Source organism: Struthio camelus, chromosome 11 (genome assembly GCF_040807025.1).
Source record: "Struthio camelus isolate bStrCam1 chromosome 11, bStrCam1.hap1, whole genome shotgun sequence".
Taxonomy (NCBI): Eukaryota; Metazoa; Chordata; class Aves; order Struthioniformes; family Struthionidae; genus Struthio; species Struthio camelus.
This window is the reverse complement of record NC_090952.1, coordinates 11908956-11927464: the sequence shown is the minus strand read 5'-3', so window position 1 is coordinate 11927464 and position 18509 is coordinate 11908956. Positions and strand designations below refer to the sequence as shown.

The 18509-nt window shown below is 54.2% G+C and overlaps 2 protein-coding genes across 4 annotated transcripts in view; one reads left to right on the top strand and one right to left on the bottom strand.

Moving 5' to 3' along the window:
- TMEM255A (transmembrane protein 255A) overlaps positions 1-7243 on the bottom strand; it is a 32062-nt gene extending 24819 nt beyond the window's left edge. For all 3 annotated transcript variants that reach the window (XM_068956636.1, XM_068956637.1, XM_068956638.1), the window contains exons 1-2: positions 7095-7243; positions 2653-2795 (exon numbers count right to left, since the gene is read on the bottom strand). In XM_068956636.1, the coding sequence (XP_068812737.1) occupies positions 2653-2795; positions 7095-7152 (201 nt within the window). In that variant the 5' untranslated portion in view covers positions 7153-7243. The remainder of the gene's footprint in view (positions 1-2652; positions 2796-7094) is intronic.
- Positions 7244-10897: 3654 nt separating this feature from the next.
- On the top strand, positions 10898-18222 carry ATP1B4 (ATPase Na+/K+ transporting family member beta 4). Its single transcript, XM_068957368.1, has 8 exons — positions 10898-11349; positions 11506-11668; positions 12199-12327; positions 13356-13460; positions 13743-13939; positions 14544-14600; positions 15330-15425; positions 16427-18222. Exons 2-8 carry the CDS (start codon positions 11569-11571, stop codon positions 16586-16588), a joined length of 846 nt encoding a protein of 281 aa, XP_068813469.1. The 5' UTR covers positions 10898-11349; positions 11506-11568; the 3' UTR covers positions 16589-18222.
- Positions 18223-18509: the final 287 nt, after the last annotated feature.

Here is an 18509-nt window from a genome sequence, read left to right as displayed (position 1 = left end):
AAGGGGGTGAAGGCCTCCCTTCTCTGTCTGTAAAACAAACAAATAAAGACCCATTGGTCTTGGAGACCTTCCACACATCAATTCTAAATTACATTGCTAAATCCTTTCTGTCCATCCTCAGCAACATCCTGGGAAGATGATCCCCAACATCAGATAACTATTTCTATGCATGTTTCCTTCTTGCGTGCTGTTGCTCAGAGGTGTTTCCCCAAGGCATGCAAGTTGGAGGAAGAAAGAACAGTGCATTAGGCATGGCAGCTATGAAACATCCTGGGGCCCAGTGCGGATCTGCTGTTTCCTCCCAGAGGAGCCCATTCCAGCTGGGTGTGTGACAGTGACAGCACCTATATAGGGAGGCATCTCAGGTAGGCTAGCCTGCACATAATCCAGACCGCTACAAAAGATCGATTACCACCCCTTTACAGCTTTGGGTACTGATCTGTAGAGAGCCTACCCCTTTGTTTACTCAAAACACTTTTGAGACCCTCGGCTGAGAGGCACTAAGCTAACTGAAGGGCTGAGCAGGTCTCTTACTGGGTAATACTGGTGTGGCTTCAGGGCAATTACTGAACTTCCTAGAGAATCACATGAAAATAATATTCCCCCCGGAGAATGCGAACTAGGTAGAGTTTTATAACATCCTACAGCAGCTAGCAGGCAGAATGGGAGAACAAGAGTACAACTCCCTCCTAACAAGAACAACTGAAACTCTAAGAGACTATCCTGTTCCGTGAGTCTGGTCCACGCAAGGAGAACTCACCCAGTATATGAAGAGACTTTTGGCTCTATCTTTTCCTTACTAATGCAGGCTATTAAGAGTAACACACCACTAACGGTGCAAAGAAATCACTGGTGGCCAACATTCATGCAAACTTTTAGGTGACAATACCTGCATGGAGTTGCTTCTTCAGGGCTGTGGAAGTCACCTGCTCAGGCACAACTCACTGAGTACTCGTGCCTCACAGCAGGCCCTTTTTCCACAGCAAAGGGAGAGATTCCAGCTTGTTACGAAACGCTAGCTATTTTAAGTACCAGCTGAAGCATCCAGCAGCAGACTTGAAATGTTTTCCCGTGCGGGGAGGCAGGTGAGGTCATCACAGATTTCCACCCAGCAGACTAACTAACCGAGAGAGGGAATTTGGTGATAAGCCTACCATCGCAAATAGTCAAGTTGCCTCTGAACAAAGCAAGTAAATCAACACCACTCCTGAGTCCACAAAATCATGAACTCCTTGAGCAGATTCTGCGGCTTACAAAACTGTAAGCAATGCTGACATTCTCAGAGTATAAATAGCGAGGGAGACATCAAGAGGATGTGAACAACAGGCTCTGCCCATCTGCATCAGTCTGTAGGATCTGCTCTGAAGCACGAGGTTCAACCCAGCTTAACGAGGCAGAGAGCAAGTACTGAGAGTTTGAAGCCAGCACGTCACCCTTCTCAACATCTTCCTTCTATATTTCTCTTAAAAAAACAAAAAGCAAACAAACAAACAAAAAAGCCTAAATGCAGGAGCTACTGTGACAAGCCAGAAAAGCAATCCTCTGGCCACAGATGAAACAGTTTGTAATGGTGTTTCCAAACTAATGGCTGCAAAGGGCCTGTCTTCAGTCACAGAAGAGCTTGTCCACAGACAATTATAAACCTCCTTGAGATGAGCAATCCATGGTAAATAAAACGGACAACTGTAAGAGAGGAAAACCTTCCATCTAGTGACTTAGACTGGCTTTAAACCTCCAACGGCCAGGCTCCAAACCTAAATGCACAATACTCCACGGCTGTTACACCAGGAGCCTCTATCCTGCAGGCTGCAGTTACACCCAACCTGCTAAGACAGCTAACCTGGCCTGCAGCTTAGTCCTTGTTGTGGTCCCTTCTGAGGACTCCTCAGACCAGGACTTGCCTTCCAGCTTGCGTTAGACCTCTGCTAATGGAGAAGCACAGCAGTGCGCACGTGCAGAAGGGTTGGTTCTGGGCTGGGGGAAAGGCATGATGTACTTTCCTCAAGTGCTTCTGCAGAAGGTTGCATGTCCAATGGCAGGAAGGCTGGGCATCAGTTGTCGCCTCTAAATTAAGTCATTTGAAGCTATAAGATCTTCCTTTCCCATTTTCACTTGTTAATAAAAACTGATTGATCTGCCAGCAGCTTTGATATGCAGTATCCTCCAGCAAGTTGCCAAAGCTTTTATTAATGTGGTCCTCCTCATGCAGAGGCCCCAAATCATTAAAGATTTCTGTAAGTAAACTTTATGACCACAAATTCATATGGGCTGTATTTCAAGACCTTCCCAGCTGTTCCCAGCTGTTCTTGGCACCTATGGTCCTCCTTCTCCTTACGTCTATGTAGACTTAGTTTGATTTGTGAAAAAAAAGAAGTTCTATGGTTGTTTGGGATGACAGACATAAAACCTGTTTATCTGTCTCACTGCTAGCATGACCCCAACTCAGAGGAAACTGCCACTTAACTGAATGGGATTTTTGCATGGGAATGAACAGCAGGTGCAAAATAATAATAAATCAAATCAAATGGCAATGAGGTAGCCGAGCAGATGTTAATATTCAGGACACGATCACCCTTTATAACATTTGCAGCATTACAAGGGACTTTGAAGGCAATTAAGTTTTCTAGACCTACCTAGGAGTTCTATACTTACAATAACCCCTGGGTAATAACCTCCAACAGTCACATTTTGGGTTCTTGTTGTAGCAGCTAGGCCCACCGTTAGAATTAATACTGACACAATGAGGAGAGTCACAGTTACGTAGAGGGAATTTCTCTTTCTTCTATTGAACGACCCTAAAAACACACATACACAACAGAATTTGCTAATTCCATCTGGGGTCAGTCACGGTGTCACAAAATTCTTCTCCCACCGCCAACCACATCACGTTGAATGTCCTTCCTTGTAACGTGAGAACATTTTTGTGTTTGGCTGCCACTTCTCACCTTCACTTATATGCTTTATCAACCACTGTTAGGGCATCTTAATTCAAATTTATTCATCATTGCTCTGCTATGGAAGAAGAGAGCCTCGAGTACTGTAAATCTGCAAAGCTCGTTTGGTTACAAAGGGGCCTCCCCGTCCCCTCCTGTCTGGGAGGATTAAGCCAATAAGAAATATTACCTAGGCACTTACTACTTTTCTGATCTGTTAGCTTACATCAAGCTAAACAGCCACACTACACCCCACTCGTTTTGAGGGGGAAATCTTGGCTGCAACTATATCATAAAGGCATCCACAATTTTCTGTGTAAGTAAGACTCCACCACTAACATCCATCACTAACGTCCATTTCTCCTCCTATGGTATCAACCTCTACTTACAGCAAGGACCAAGTATTTTTAGATGCTGTTTGAATAATGAATTTGTGGGTTAGTGAAGCTGACATACAGCTGCCTGATTCTAGCTTTCTTCTTTTATATATTTATAGATCTCCCAAATGAGCATAAATATAAAGCAGCACTTCATCAGCCCAGAAGGAAAGCTGGCTGTGATGTTACACTTAGCAATATCCTTAGGGGTGTTCGTTCAGTGCATGTTTTGCAATCTTTAGATCACTTTGTGGAACAATCCTTTTGATTTTATTTCATGCATTATGTAAACACAGCCCAACACAAGCAAGTGCAGCTGGTAGGACAACAGACTGGAAGGGCCCCCAGCCCGCTCCTGGGGCTGCGCGTGCTTCCTGTCAGCTGCTGGGGCTGCTCCGAATTCCAGCCCCACAGTCCGTGGTTCTCCAAAGCACCCAAACAGCAAAGGCGCTTCCCAGCCCAGAGGTTCCCAAGTGGTGCGCACACTACTAGGCTACTTCAAAGCAGTGCACAGCTGTGGCCCAACAGCAAAGAGCTGCTTCCACTGCTTTTTAGCACATTTCCTAAAGCAAACTATGTTTGGGAACCCCCATTTGAGGCTGACACTCTGTATGTGGCGAGATAAAACATCAGCACGAAGGAACTGCTAATTCTGCAAGGCAAACATGAAAGACTCAGTCAAGTCAAAGATAATCGCCTTCTCCAGATTTCCCCAAAAGAGGAATGTGTCAGGCCTTACTAGGCAACTTTCTGTCTTGAAGATGTACATCCCAGGTGCTCACAGGCCTTTCTTTAGGGTCTGCATACGTTTGCAGCAAAGCCATAGAGAGATCTTTTGTTTTCCACTGTAATAGCTACGCTGACACAATCATATGGATGCACACGGTGCAAATTATTTCCCTTCCTCTACAGGGACAGCTCTCCCAGGATAAAGCACAGCAGACGCTTCCTGCTTCTGCACCCGCTCCGATTCGCCAGCCGTGCTGCTCGCAGGAGCGCTCCCTTGCCATGCCGGTGAGGAACCGGGCTGGCACGGCTGCGATCAGCATGAGGCTGGGTCATTTGACCTGCACAAAGTGGAAGAGCTCGGAAACACAGACAGGTCCTAAGCCAACTTAAAACCCCAACAACCCAACACAAGGAGATAAAAGGCAAGAGAAAGTTTGTAGATAAAAATAACATCCCTTTTGACTGACCAGTCTCTTTGGAAGGAAAGCTCTCCACCTACAAACCTTTCGCTCATGTTCTTGAGCACAGCTGTAACTGCAGTTTTAGGACACTGCAAGATCTACGGGCAGAGAGTCTGCAACCGGTCAGTCAGTTCTTACTGGGAATCAGTAACTAGAGAGTTGCTAATTCCAAATAAATATTATTTCGAACAACTGCTAAAGTACCCTTAAAATCCAGGCTGTATCTTGCATCGGCACTCCTTAGTTCTTCACATCATTTTTTTGTTTTACAGGATGGAGGTGAACGTACCCAATTATTTACTGATAGTTAAGGTTGCATTTGGATTAATCCTTTTATTCTGCTAAATCTGCCAAATAAGTTAATAATAAAAAATATAGGCTTTTAAAGTACTTAAAATCCATCAAAACAACAGACCGTTCTACATGTATTACCTCCCAAACGCTACAGTATAGTTTGTGCAACGCTCCAGTTCAAATATAATCACTTAAATGCAAGTGTCACATAAATGTCCAAAAAAATAGTTCCAAAAAAAGTTCCAAAGCATCAGAACTTAACGTTTAGCTGAGCAAAATTCAAGAAATTGAGGGGAAAGGTTGGGACTTCTTACATAGATTAGTTTTAAAAAGAAAGACAGAAAGAGCAAGTCATACTTGCACACATGGCAGATTACCTAAATTCTGATTACTGGAGTAGTTTGGCTGGTAAATGAGCAGAGGATAAGTAAAAACAGCCATATGTTCCTTACACAGCTTGAATTCTTTATGGTTCGGCTGTGTGGGTGTGCAGATGTTTGTGTGCAATGTAAAGTAACCCTGCAGAACAAGTCTGAATGAGCGTACAGTATATAGGAGTGCCGAGTTCACACATACAAACTGTTATTTTTGCCTTTTCCATTAGAGGTGCTTCAAAAAAATGGAATGAAAAACTGCAAAAAAAAAAACATTTTTATCAAAATTGGAGTATTTCAGTAAAATGTAAATTTTGTAACAACATTTCTACAGGAAAATGCTTCAGAATAAGAAGCTTGAAGTGCTACTTATACATTTTGTACTTCTTTCAGAGCAATCAGGTTTTCCACATCTTATTTTCTACATTATTTCCTAGCTCCCAACTGACACAAATCAACATACAATTAAGAAGTGAAATAAAAGGTTTCCAAATAGAAAACTTATGAAAGCTTAATTTTGTGGTTAATCTTACAAAGAGTATTAAAAAATATTTTCACTCCAGGTCTGAACAAATCAAAAAATTAACGCAAAATGTGATTACCTCCACCTCATCTCCGCATCGAGACACTACCTCCCTGATTGCCTTCTCTGAAAGCATGCTTTTTACGTGTATACTGAGAAAGTGGCTTCTGCACTTCTGTAAGGGAGCCTGCAGCTGTTTCAGCGTACGTCAGTATGTCCACTGATAACTGCTTTAAAAAACATTCTGGAGAGCTCCCCCGGCAAAGCCATTCATTTCGGCAGTAATTTTTGCCAAAAGCATTCCCCATTAACTCTGTAATTTTCCTCTTTGGTTTTGAATCTGGTACAGCTTTATACACAGAAGAAAAGCAAAGCGATGCTCTCGAGACTGTGTCGTAGCTTTTGCTATCTCTGCTTTCAAGAGATAGTAACAGCCTTTCTTCTGTGATTTATCCAAACGAGGTACCTCGAAAACTTGCAGGGCTTACCTCAAACCGAGTACACAAGGTGCTCTGAAGTGCTGCATGTAATTTTGCGGGGAACATTTAAACATAGCACTGCTTTCTTTAATCAGGCCGTTTCTTTTACTAAAACGGCACATGAACTGTGTATGGGCTTCCCAAAGCCCATTATTATTTTAAGCCCGAGAACCTCCTCTCGTTACAGCTGCCGTAGACAACCCCAATCTAAAAACAAGGTCGTAGCATTTCTTCCCCCCCCCCCCCAGATTACTTCAGCAGTTTGAGATAACGAATACCTCTGTACTGCCCCAGATTTAATTAAATCTCATTCTGGTTATCAGGAGGAGACAGACAAGCGGGCACAGCAACAACACCGGCTTCTCCCTCGTGTCCTTCCCGGGGGGGGGGAGCAAAAGCCCCAAGCGGAGAAGGGCGAAGCAAGCCCGCCTCGGCTCTCACCCTCCGAGCGCCGGGGGCGTCGGCCACGGCCGCGTCCTCCCCGCCGGCCCGGCCCCGCTCCGCTCCTCCGCCGGGGCGGCCCGCTCGGCCCACGCCCGGCGCCTGGCGCACAGTCCCAGCGGCGGAGCGGCGGCTCCCCGAGCGGCACAAGCGCTGCCGGCGGGGCCGGGGCGGGGCGCGGAGCCTCCCCGCGCCGTCTCCAGCCACCCGAGCGGGACCCGCGGCGGGGCCGGGGCCGGGGCTGGGACAGGGACGGGGACGCGCCACCTCGGCCGCCTGAGCCGAGGCGCGGCAGGGGCCCGGCCCGGCCCGCACAGCCGCCGCCTCCGCCGTCTCCTCGGCCGGCAGCGGCCGCTTCCGCGGGGGCCGGGGCAGCGGCGAGGCGCCCACCCAAAATGGCGGCCCCAGCCCCAGCCCCGTGAGGCGAGGCGAGGCGAGGCGGGCTGCGGCCCCTTCGCGCCCCCTTCCCCGGCCGCCACTTACCCACGGAGTCGGGCAGGGCGATGCCGCCCGCGCGCTGCTGAGTCAGGGACTGCCGCATGGCGCCGGCCGGGGCCGGGGCCGGGGCTGGGGCTGGGGCCGGCCCGTCCACCCGCTCCCGCCGCAGCCCGCCGGGCCACGGCCAGGCCAGCGGCGGCGGCGGCGGCGGCGGCGCCTGCGCGCGGCGGGAGGGCGGGAGGCAGGGCGCTGAGGCGATGGCGGCGGCGGGAGGGGCGAGCGGGCGGGGGGCTGCCGCAGCCGGTGCCCTGCTCCCCTCAACCCCTTCCCGGAGCCAAGAAATCTGAGTGCCAAGAGCTCGGCGAGGCGCCGGCCGCCTCCGGTGGGATTTGCAGGAGGGCGGTATGGGGGGCGAAGCCGCTTTTCCCCGTCCCCCTCTCCCTGGCCCGCGGCGAGCCCCCAGCACACCAAGGGGAAGCGGGTCGCCGATATGCACCTTTCCTGCCCAAACTATTGTTCCCCCCCACCTCCCCGCGGGTGTCTCAAAACCAGGGTGAGCAAGCACAGCCGGTGCAACTAAGCTGGAAATCAGGGGGATAATTTTGGCCCAGAGCCGCGCGCACGGGCGCGCGCGTCCCTGTGTGCGAGGGGGAAAAGTCCTGGCCCACCTGCAGGAGGCTCAAAGGCCGGCTCCCCGGGCGCTGGGTGCCCCCGCCGCCTCCTCGCTCCCCGTGCCGGCCGCGCGGTCCTTCCGCGAGGAGAGCAGCCAACGAAGCCCGCCTTCGGGTCAGCTCCCCTTGCGGCCCCCCGGCCGCCGGCGTTCCCAGCTCCCCCCGGCCCCGGCCAGGCCCAGAGCTTGAGCTGCTCTCGCTCAAGCCATGAAAATCGCTGTTTCGAGCCCAGGTCGGTGACGACGGGAACTTCGCAGCGTCCAGGCTCGAGCCCCCCTGGTGCTGGCGGAGCCGGCGCGGTGCCCGTCCCGCTCCCCGAGCTGCGGCCCCGCCGGCCCGGCAGCGCTGCGACCCTCGGCCCCGCGGGCCGGGCGGCTCCAGGCATGCCGCCGGGAGCGCGGGCCCCGCTGCCGCCTCAGCCGTGCCCTCGGGTCTCTGCTCTCGCGCTGATGCCTCTTGCTGCCGCCGCGCTCCCAGGCGAGCTCCTGGCGCCCCCGTCGCAGGGGCGCCCGGCGGCCGAGGCAGGCCCTCAACCTCTCGTGTGGCGTCCGTAAAATGGGGAGAAGAGCATCTTCCCAGCAGGCTTCAAAATTGCTTGTAAGTCACTGTAGCGCCCTGGGACGAGAGGTGCTAAGTGCAACGCGTGTAATTATTTCGAGCCTAAGCATATTCCATCAAGTCAAAAGAAACCGCTCCTCTCTCGGCCTCAGGAAAAAAACACACTTTTATGGGGTAAGAGCCTAATTACTGGCTCCTCCGGGGAGAAAAGAGAGAGCGTAACGCTGAAACAAGTGGCAAAAGGCAAGTTACAAATGCCCAGAGCAATTACCGCGGAAGAGCACTCAGCCTCCGGAGAAAACCAGTCATTGACCTCGCATGAACCAGAGGAGGTCCTCGCTCACGGCGGCACCCCGCCGGGCAGCGGGGCCCGTCCCCCCGCGTCGCCGGCGCCCCCGCTCCGGCCCCGCTCTGCCCCGAGCGGGGCGGCTGCCAGCCCCTCGCCTGCCCGCGGCGCCCGCCCTCGGGGCTGGGAAGCGCCGAACGCGGCGCTCGGCCCTGCTGGGTTCGCCGCCGCGGCTGGCTCGCGCGGTCGGGCCTGGGAAACCAGCGCTGCCCCGTCCTGGCTGCCGTCCCCGCTCAGCGCGATAAATATAGACCTGCCCCTCGCGCTACCCCTTCCTGCCAAGGAGACGTTGGCAAGCGCTGAAGCCGCGCGGGCCGGCGGTGACTGACAAGCGCATGTTGAGCCGTGCGTGCGGCCGGCGAAAGCCCTCGCCATTTGCTAACGTTTCTGAAGAGAGGCGCACGCGGCAGCGGCGGCGGCGGCGGCCAGCCCGGCGGGCCCCCGCCTCGGGCGCGTCGGGTTTCCGTGGGGCGGCAGCGCCGCAGCGCCCGCCGCGAGCGTGCTGCGAAGGGCAGCAGATGTCGGGGGGTCGCGCCGAGCTCGCCGATCCGATGAAAGCAGGTTATTTTTTGACCCGCTCCTGCACGCTGGAGTCTTCTGGGCCGGGGAGGCGAAGCAGGGCGCCGCACCCGCTCCCGGCCGCGGCGGCCGAGCGCCCGCTTTGGGGTGCCCCGCGTGGCCGGCGGCGGCAGCGGGATGAGCAGCGCCGCGGGGCCGAGGGCGCCGCGGGCCGGCGGGGCGCCCCGCAGGCCGGAGGGACGGCGCCTCGGCCTCGGCCCCGGCTGCCGCGGTACTAACGGTCGCGTTTCTCTGCGTTTCGCACCAAGGCATGGAGGCGAACGCCAGCGCCGGCGGAGCAGAGGGCCCGCGCGGGAGCCCCCTCCAGACGCCAGTAAGTCTTTCGGGGGCCGCTGGCCGCCCCCTCGCGATGCCAGGAAGGGTTTGCTGCCGGGTAGCTCCCTTGGTGCCCGATCAACCTAGTAACTTTGCTTTGGGAAACGCTGCTTGGTGCCTTGTGCAAAGCGCCAGCGCTTTCCAGGGATCGGGAGCGCAGGGGGCAAAGGGGGCCGGACGGAGCAGCAAGCGAGCTCGCGCCGGGCTCTGCCCCTTCCCGCGGCTGCGCTGCCTCGCGCGCTCCCCCGGGCCGGCTGCGCTGGCTCTCCCGCCCCGGGGAGGTTGCTCTGAGACCGCCCCGGCCTTGGCCTCCAGACATGAAACACCCGGAGGGGCTCGCCGTCCGGGTCTAGCTAATTTAACTCTTCCGAGGGGCTTTCTGGAAGGTCCTTGCGGCCGGCCCCGGCACCGCGCTGTCCTCTCTCCTTGCCGCTTACCCACCTCCAAAGTCTTTCCAAGCGCCCCGGTCTCGACGGGTCCCCCGAGCGCGGGCTGCGCCTGTGCCGGGCAGCCCCCGGCTGCGGGGCCGGGCTGGGGCCGGCTGCCGCGTCGCTGTAAGGGACGCCGGCGGTTCTCAGGCCCAGCTCTAGGAGACGCGCCGCTCCCCAGAGCCCTGCCCTCCATCCACGGCGGGGAGATCCGTGGGGCGCTGCTGGTTTATGCCACCTCTGGGTCCGGCCTAGGCTCTCCAAATTTGGGAGAGGAAGATTGCTTTAGGCTTTGGAAGCCGTCGTCTTCCCCCATTTCTCGCCGCTTGGCGGCGTTTGTGCCTCTGAGCGGAGCGTGATCCCCCTCGATTCAGAAGTATTTTAAAATCAGCCTCTCTGCAAAGCCGTTGGCCGCTTCGTGGAGTCCCCCGGGGCAGTCCTGAAGCTGCGGGGGATAAATATATCACTTGTGACCGCTAGCACCGACAGGTGCCCGCAGACAGCCGGTGGCCGGGGGCCCTCGGCGCAAACAAAGCTCCGCGCTGCCCGGGCGGCCGCCGCAGGGCGCCTCTGCCAGCCCGGGCGCCGGGGGAAGGACCCTGCCAGGGCCTTAGGGCAAGGTGGGGACGAGGACCCAAATGCAGTTCTCAGCGCCAGGCCTTATCCCTGGAGACCCAGCGACCCCCTGCTGCAGCACCAGCTGGCTTTTGTATGCTTTTCATCCGTTATCATAACTCAGCCCTTACTCTCCTGAAATCTGACCTTGAGACTAAGCCCAGCTTTGCTCTGGTCCCAGGCCAGGTCTGGAAAGAGACGAGTTTGGGTGCCCGCGTCCGTGCTCCAGGGAGGGCCAGGGCGCGGGCTGTGCCCCGTCCCCCGTCCCGGCCTGTTGTGAGAGGCACAGAGCTTTCCCAGACTCCAGGGTTTTTCAGGGACGCCTGCCATACCTCATCTCAGATGACTCTTGGCCAGGACTCAGGTACTGAGGATTTTGTGTTCGTGGCCTCCGTTCAAACGAGTTTTCACCGTTGGGGCCAAGGCCAAAAGCGGACTCCCTCGATGCCTTTCCCTGGAACTCGATGTAATTACAAAATAACAACACAGGCATTTCTCCAAAGACTAAACATTTGCTCACATGCCAAGAAAAATAACTTGGATGGCCTCTTAAATAATGCCACCTGGTGTCATCTGCGGTAACACAGACGACGGTGCACTCGAGCTAAGAGGCATTGTCGAGGTGTGGGAACAAACACGACTCCCCGGCTTGCAGGTTTTCTTTTAGCCATGTTCCCACAGATTAAAAGGGAAGAGTTTCAGTAAACGCCGGGAGAAAGAGGCAGTGCCCGGTGAGACTGCAGCGATGCATGTGCCATGGAAAAATGACTGCTGGGATCTGACCGATCGTAAGTCAGTACAGCCAAAAACTGCCTCTAACTCAAGAGTGATGATGGGAAAATGGAAATTTGAAACATCTCCAGCTATTAAGTGCTTTTGCATTTATTTTTGGCCAATGAGATGTTCAGGCTGCGGGTGGGGGTTGCGCTCTGTAACTGTTCCAGGAAAACAAGCGTGAAGAGAAGGCAGAGGATCCCGCCAGCGGGGAGGAAAAGACCAAGGCGGAGATGGGGAGCAAAACGTGGCGGGAGCTGGCGGGCGAGCTGAAGCTGTTCCTGTGGAACCGGGAGGAGAGGACCTGCCTGGGGAGGACAGCCGCCAGCTGGGGTAGGTTCCTCGCGCGGGTCCCCGTCTCGGCGACCGCCAGCCCAGGGGAAGGACGTGCTTGCGCGCGCGCCGAGGGCGTCTGTAAAGCTCCAGGCGGCTCGGGTTCGGGGCTGAAATTCGTGTGTGCCGCCCGGTAGCAGCTGCCGTTTCCCAGCCGGAGGGAGCCGGGTCTGGCTGCTCTTTGGCTAGACGGGGCCAGGCGGCGGAGGCGCGGGCCGAGGCGGAGAGCGGGGCAGTGCCGACAGCCTTTGAGAAGGGGCCGAGGCGTTGGGTGGCCGTGCGGCGGGGTTCGCCGCGCCGGCGCCCCGGGGGGGCCCCGCGGCCCCGCGCGCAGCTGCGTTCTCAGGGCTCCTGCCGCCGCCGCCGCCTTCCTCCTGGGAAACGCTTGCCTTAGGGCTCCGCCGGCTTGCGGTCACGGGCCGCGCTCCCTTGGGACCACCTCGGCCGTCAGGCGGATCCGGAGGAAAAATAAATACCGTTGCCCGGACGTGGGGCCTGTGACGTAGCCAGCTGCCCTCTCTCTTTTGCAGGCTTGATCCTCCTGTTCTACTTGGTCTTCTACACGTGCCTGGCGGGGATGTTTGCCTTTTGCATGTACGTCATGCTGCTCACCCTGAGCCCCTACACGCCCACCTACAGGGACCGAGTCTCCCCGCCAGGTGGGTGCCGCGGCCGGAGCTTCCTCGGCCGCCGCAGCGGGGGACGGGGCTCGGCGGCGGCCGCCCAGCGCCTCCCGCCGCTGCCTGGCCTCGCCGCTCCGCCCCGGCCGGGCGCGCGTCATTTAGATGAAGACAGTCGTAACGATGAAAGGAAAGCTGAGGTGAGACTGTGCAGGCTAGAGGACGAGCCTGGTCTTATTTCTGACCGTTCTTTGCAAACGGAGAAAGAGTTAAGGCAAGTTTTTAAAGGGTAAAATTTGTTTTGGGGGGGGGGGAAAAGAAAAACAGCCAAAAAGACATAAGGTAGGATTACTCTAGGATTACTCTAGGATATCTGCGAGGCAGATCTCAGCTGCTGTAAATCCAGGCCCTGGGCCCGCACAGGTCGCTGCTGCCTGGAGGTCTGTCCCTGTCTGCTCTGCTGGCCGCTCTCAAAGCCTGGCTCAGCAAAGCGCGGCCTGCACAGCATCGCCAGGGCCTTGGGCAAAAGCCCTCTGTAGCTATACGCGCACACAGTCAACCAGCGATCACTAACCGTGGGTATTGTCGCTGTACATTGGTACAATTACAGGGCTACAGGTCTTCAGCGGAAAGGTCCTCTCGAGAAGATCAGGCATTTTAAATAGGCCAGCATGAAGCCTTCATTCTAATTATTATTCTCATTATTCGTTCTAAGTATCCTCAGTGTAAACGGACAAGTTTAGGCTTTTCACAGGTTGTGGGCATTCATTTCAACTGCTGCCCCTTCATACCTTATATCTTCCAAGTAAAATGCAAAAGCAGAGTAGCTTCATCTATGACTCTTTAGGGGAGTGGTGGTGAGATAATATTCAAAAACTCCTTTCGTAGCCACAAAAGCAGCGTTTTCCTGGTGTTTTGCCTCTCTCCCCGTGGTCTGTGGAGGCCAGGGAGGCCCCCTCAGCTCCCGGCTCCCGCCACGCTGCTCTGCCCCGTGACCAGCCCCATCAACACCCCCCCGAGCCCCCGGCCGGCCAGCCCACCCACACCCAGTCTGTCTTGTTTTCCAGGAGTGATGATTAGACCGTACCTGCACGGGTTCACCATTGCCTTCAACGTGTCTGAGCGCAGCACGTGGCAGCCATACGTGGACAGCATGCACCGCTTCCTGGAAGGTGAGCCGGGCGCCGAGGGGGGTGATGCCCACCCTCAGCTGCAGGCACTGCGAGGAGCCCCCCGCCGCGCCTGGGCTGCCCCCGGCGGGGCACAGGCCGCCTCTCGGCGCCTCACCTTCCCCGTCCAGGACGGGAGGCTCGTGGGCAATCCCCACTGCGTGCTGCGGCTGCGCGACGCCTCTGGGACGGGCGTTTCCGACCTCCTGGACGCGGGGACGTCCTCTGAGAGCGCGGATCCGCGCAGGGCTCGGGAAACACTGACAGCCTCTTGGTTCCCACCAGCTTATGACGACAAAGTTCAAGAAGAAAAGAATATCGAGTGCGTGGCGGGGCGATACTTCATCCAGGGGGGCCACGAGAGCAAGGAAAAGAAGGCCTGCCGCTTCAAGCGCTCCCTGTTGCAGAACTGCTCTGGGATCGGGGATCCGACGTTCGGCTACTCGAAGGGCCAGCCCTGCGTCCTGCTCAAGATGAACCGGGTACGGAAACACCCAGGCCGCTCAGTCGAGTAAGGGCTGTGCGCCGACCCTCTTCCGACTCTCAGACCCAGGGAAAGGGAACTGTAGATTCAAAACCTGCTGGCTGGTATCTGCTAGAAAATACAAACAATATGTGTTTGCGAAACTTGCTCAGTTTGATTTGAAAAAGGCCTAAGTGCTTGGTAGGTCCTGTGCCCACCGCTGCTCCGGAGGAGCTGAGCTCAGAGGCTACATCCTCGACTCCAGTCTCTTTGTAACAGGCACATTTATAGGACAGAAATTATTTGAAATGGTCTAATATCCCAGCGGCTCAGGGAATGCTGCTGGCAAAATAAACGTTAAGGGGGATTTTGGGGAAGCGGCTGGTCTTTGACGTGGTTCTCCCGGAGGTCTGCACTCTGCCCTCCTCCGAGGCACCAGTGCTGCCCTCAGGCAGCGGCGGGTTGCGCGGGGCTGGCGGCAGCAGCAGCCCCGCCGCACAAAACTGTCACCCTGAGCAGCGTGACTGTGACCGTCGTGCACAAGAGCGCGAGCCCCCAGCAAAGGAGGCAGCACAAGCCCAGCTTTGCCTTTCGAGCGAGCATGAATGTCCTGTGTTTTGCAGATCATCGGCTACCGACCGGGTGCTGGGATCCCAGTCAGCGTGGACTGCAAAGTGCAGGTACTGCTTTCCTTCCTGTCTGGGAGCATGCAAAGTCACATCCCTCCTTCGGATGACCCCCCCCCACCCCGGCATCTGGCCTCGTTTTAGCCCAGGGCACTTCTGAGCCTCAGCGTGACAAATGCCCCGAGGCCCCAGCGCGACCTGCTCTGCTGAGACGGCAAAGGAGGCCACGCATCTCCCCCTTTCCGCTGAGGCCTTGGCCCTTGGGCGCCGTGGGGAGCCCACCGCCGGCGCTCGGCTCCGCGCGGTTAGAGGCAGGCGGGCAGGAGCTGCTGGCTCTGCTGGCCGCGCGGCTGAAGGCCCTGGAGCTGGGGGCCTGGCGCAGGAGCTGCTCACACCTGCCTGCAGCCACCCGGCAAGACCCTCTTTGCCCCAGGGAGCCTCCTCTTGCCAGGGGCTGCGGTGGCATCGCGCCCTTAGCAATAGAGAAGCAGTTTAGCACGGGGACAGATTGATGGGCAGCAAGTTCTGTAAGGCTGGCCCGCACCATCGCAGCACGGTTATGTTTTGACTCATTCCAGCAGCAGCTGGTTCTCATAGCAAACTCTGTGCGTAAGGAGGCAGCAGCAGCTCAGCTGCGCTGCAGCCTTGCAAGGGATGCCGGTATTAAAGCTCCTTCGTGTTACCCCAAAGGGAGATGTATTGTGTGTCCCATACGCTGTGTGTGTGAAAAAAAAAATATATATATATATATATATGTATATATTTGTATATATTTTCTCACAGAAAGGCAATGAGAGCGATCTTAGATCAGTGGACTTCTATCCTGGAAACGGGACGTTTGATCTCATGTACTATCCCTACTATGGCAAGATCACTCACGTAAGTAAGAACTCATGTTGTAGCCGCTCTGTGTCACGGCTGCTTGGGAGAGGAGTGGTGGGCAGGAGTTACTGCGCGGGGTACGGCTGCGTTTGCTGGCCGGTCTGGGCAGATTCAGGCGGCAGGGAGGCCGCGCGAGCAAGGAGCGCGCGAGCCAGCGGGGCGTTACGCTTCCTCGGCTCTATTTCTGTCTGTGACGAACCGCGGGAGCTCCCTGGGGACTCTGCTTGCCTCTCGCCAGCACAGGAACGATTACATTCATCTTCTGGAGACTAAGACTGGTGTGGCTGTTTCCCTGGAGAAGGTCTCAGCACCAGCACGTTCCCAGGGCGTTGGGAAAGCTGGTGGCTAGGTGACAGAAGAAGAAAAGCACAGGGCTGCTTTCAAAGATAAAACCAACGCGCTTCAGGGTGGGTGGCTCGACACAGAGTTGTCAAACGTTGGTGACTGACATGCTGGCCCTCACTGGTTCGGTCAAAGTCAGTTTGTACAGCGGTAGGAGCTAACGCGCCTTCATAGCAAAAGCCGAAAGAGAAGATGCGGCAGCTGTTAGACTCCTATTGCGATAGCAGCTGCTGCTGCAGGCAGGATGAGTAAGGATGAATAGCAGCACCCCACAGCTAGGTCTGCCTGGCCTTCGGACACACTGACCTGATGGAGCACCGTGGATATTTTTTTTACCACAAGCTGTAACTCAGCTTTTTAAATGGGCAAAAAGTAGTTGTGACTCCCATTATCCAGCAGTATTGCAGTTCAGGCAAACGACCCAAGAGGCATGTTCCAGTGCCAAACCCAAATGTCCGAGCCCCAGTCACTCCGAGGCACGGACACAAAACAGCTTGGCCTCAGGGTCCAGAGCGATGTCGACAGCAGTAAGGCACCGCGCTCGGATGCCTGAGAATTGTGAACCAGATGCTCACTGCTTTTATTGAACATGATAGAGCGTTGCCTGCCTTTCTGATCCCTAAAAATTATACTGAACAACTCTCCATTCTTTTCAGGTCAACTATACATCCCCCCTGGTGGCTATGCACTTCACAGATGTGAAGAAGAATAATTTGGTCCCTATTCAGTGCAGTCTGAAAGGGGAAGGTATCATCAACGATGTTAATAACGACCGCTTCCTGGGCCGAATCATCTTCACGCTCAGCATTGGAAAGTAGCCACTACAAATACTTATGTCAGTCAGAGGCTTTTCCCTTTTCAAAGCCTAAAAGCCAGTATTTTTTCTGTGAGGAAAACTAGACACAGGGAAAATTTTAACTTATTTTTGTTCATATTTAGGAAACAAAGGAGATGTAATTGAGCAAGGAACCACATATTTAAAGATCTGATGTAAATTTTTACTAGCAAAAATTAAAAGTTATATCCTAAGCAGAGAACCTGCTATACCATTTCAGTTTTAATTTAAAAAGCCCTAGTATCTGAACCCTATTTTCATAAGGTCATTTTGAAAGGGACCCCTATGGAATGCATTTCTCCTGGCTTTATATTTTAATCTTTTACCAGAGTCTCACGTGCATTTCTTGGCCAAAGCTAACAAGATGGTAGTCTATTAACGCTATCAAAACAAAAAAAAAGCAAAAATTCTGGATTATTCCCAAATGAAAATGGCAAATCTCAGAATACCTCCTAGGGTCTTTAGCACCGGGGCACCTTTGACTGCAGCATTGTACGCTGCTTGTTCAGCGCGCGTTAAGGTGTTGGAGAAAAGACCACGCAGAGAAACATTTGCTTTAGACTCTTTCCAGCTGTTCCCTTCTGAACTGGGAAGATTAACGTGTTTCTCCCTCCTCCTCACTTCAGCAAGTGAGGTGGCGCCCTTCCCAGGCTGGAGGCTCCTCCTGCCCTGCTCAGACACAGAAGCGCCAGGGGAACTGGTCAGGCCTCGCCACACATTCTAGGCCCAGTCTTCCCAATCGCAGAGAGGCCACAGTTATAACGCTCTACAAAAGCACAGGAAAATGCTTAATCGTGTTATCCTTAAGGGGTCAGTGCAGATCTCGGTGTAGGTCATTAGTTTATCAGCCCAGGAGGTGTGTGAAGGACATTCACTGGAGCCATCTCTCCCTTCTGTCGGGCCAGCCTGGCCCTCCCGGGCCACTCCTCAGCCTTGGGCCAAACAGAGATTCCCACTGGCCTGGGTGGACGGGCCAGTGAGCAGCGAGAAACATCCAGGCAGCATTTCAGGCAACAAAGCAGTTCTTGTCTGGAGCAGGTCAATCGTGGCTGAAGCACAGGGTGGAAAGCTGGAAGACTTGTGCTCTAACAGGTTTCCCAATTCACCCCGGGGAAGCCATCGCTTTGCTCCCTTCCTTCAGCTCCCCAGTGGGGTTGTGTTATCTCAGAGAGAGGTTACAAGGCTTAATTTGTTGCCAGTATCTAGAAAATCCTTTGCTATCTTTGTTTGAAAGTTCCCTAGAAGAGCAAAGCACGGTGGTGGTCTCAGTACCTACTACAGTAAAATCCTCCATTTCTAGACATTTGAACTATGGACACTTTAAAGTAGTTTCGATTCTTTAGAAAATGAAATCTGTTTTTGATAATACACCTTCGTATTTGAGCCACAGATGAAATAGACACTACATGTTATTAGTTCTGAGAACACAGCAGGATAGTTTAGGATACTGTATTCACTGGAAAGCACATTTACTAAAATTGCTTACTGACTAAACAAGAGCATTGCGGTGTTTGTCCCACGTCCCAGCTCAGATACTTAATCTGCCATCATTTCCTTATCTATATTAAAGTCTAAGAAGTCATTTTTGTATTAAAAATAAAGCTGACTACAGTAAAACTAATTGTATGCTTTCATTCTTAGAACACTAGTGTAACAAATATAATTTGTAATTTTTGTCACCTCTGCTGGCCATTCAGGGGCTAGATTTTAAAGATGTGTGTAACTCAACTCTTGAATTTTGAGCATTAGATTAACTTTCTAGAGCTGAAGAGATCAGAAGCTCAATATAATAAGCTTCACTATATGGCAGGTATAGGAAACTGCCTGGCAAAAGCTGCTTTTTAAGAAATATTAAAAATCTGAAACTGAGGAAATTTAGGAGCTATTTTTCTTGACAGAGAGAG

What these genes read in the sequence shown, in the direction of transcription:
- ATP1B4 (XM_068957368.1), top strand. Translation starts at nt 11,569, where the DNA reads ATGGGGAGCAAAACGTGGCGGGAGCTGGCGGGCGAGCTGAAGCTGTTC. An exon ending in GGACCGAGTCTCCCCGCCAG is followed by an intron (nt 12,328 to 13,355) that starts GTGGGTGCCGCG and finishes CTTGTTTTCCAG; the next exon opens with GAGTGATGATTAGACCGTAC. An exon ending in GCGTGGACTGCAAAGTGCAG is followed by an intron (nt 14,601 to 15,329) that starts GTACTGCTTTCC and finishes ATTTTCTCACAG; the next exon opens with AAAGGCAATGAGAGCGATCT.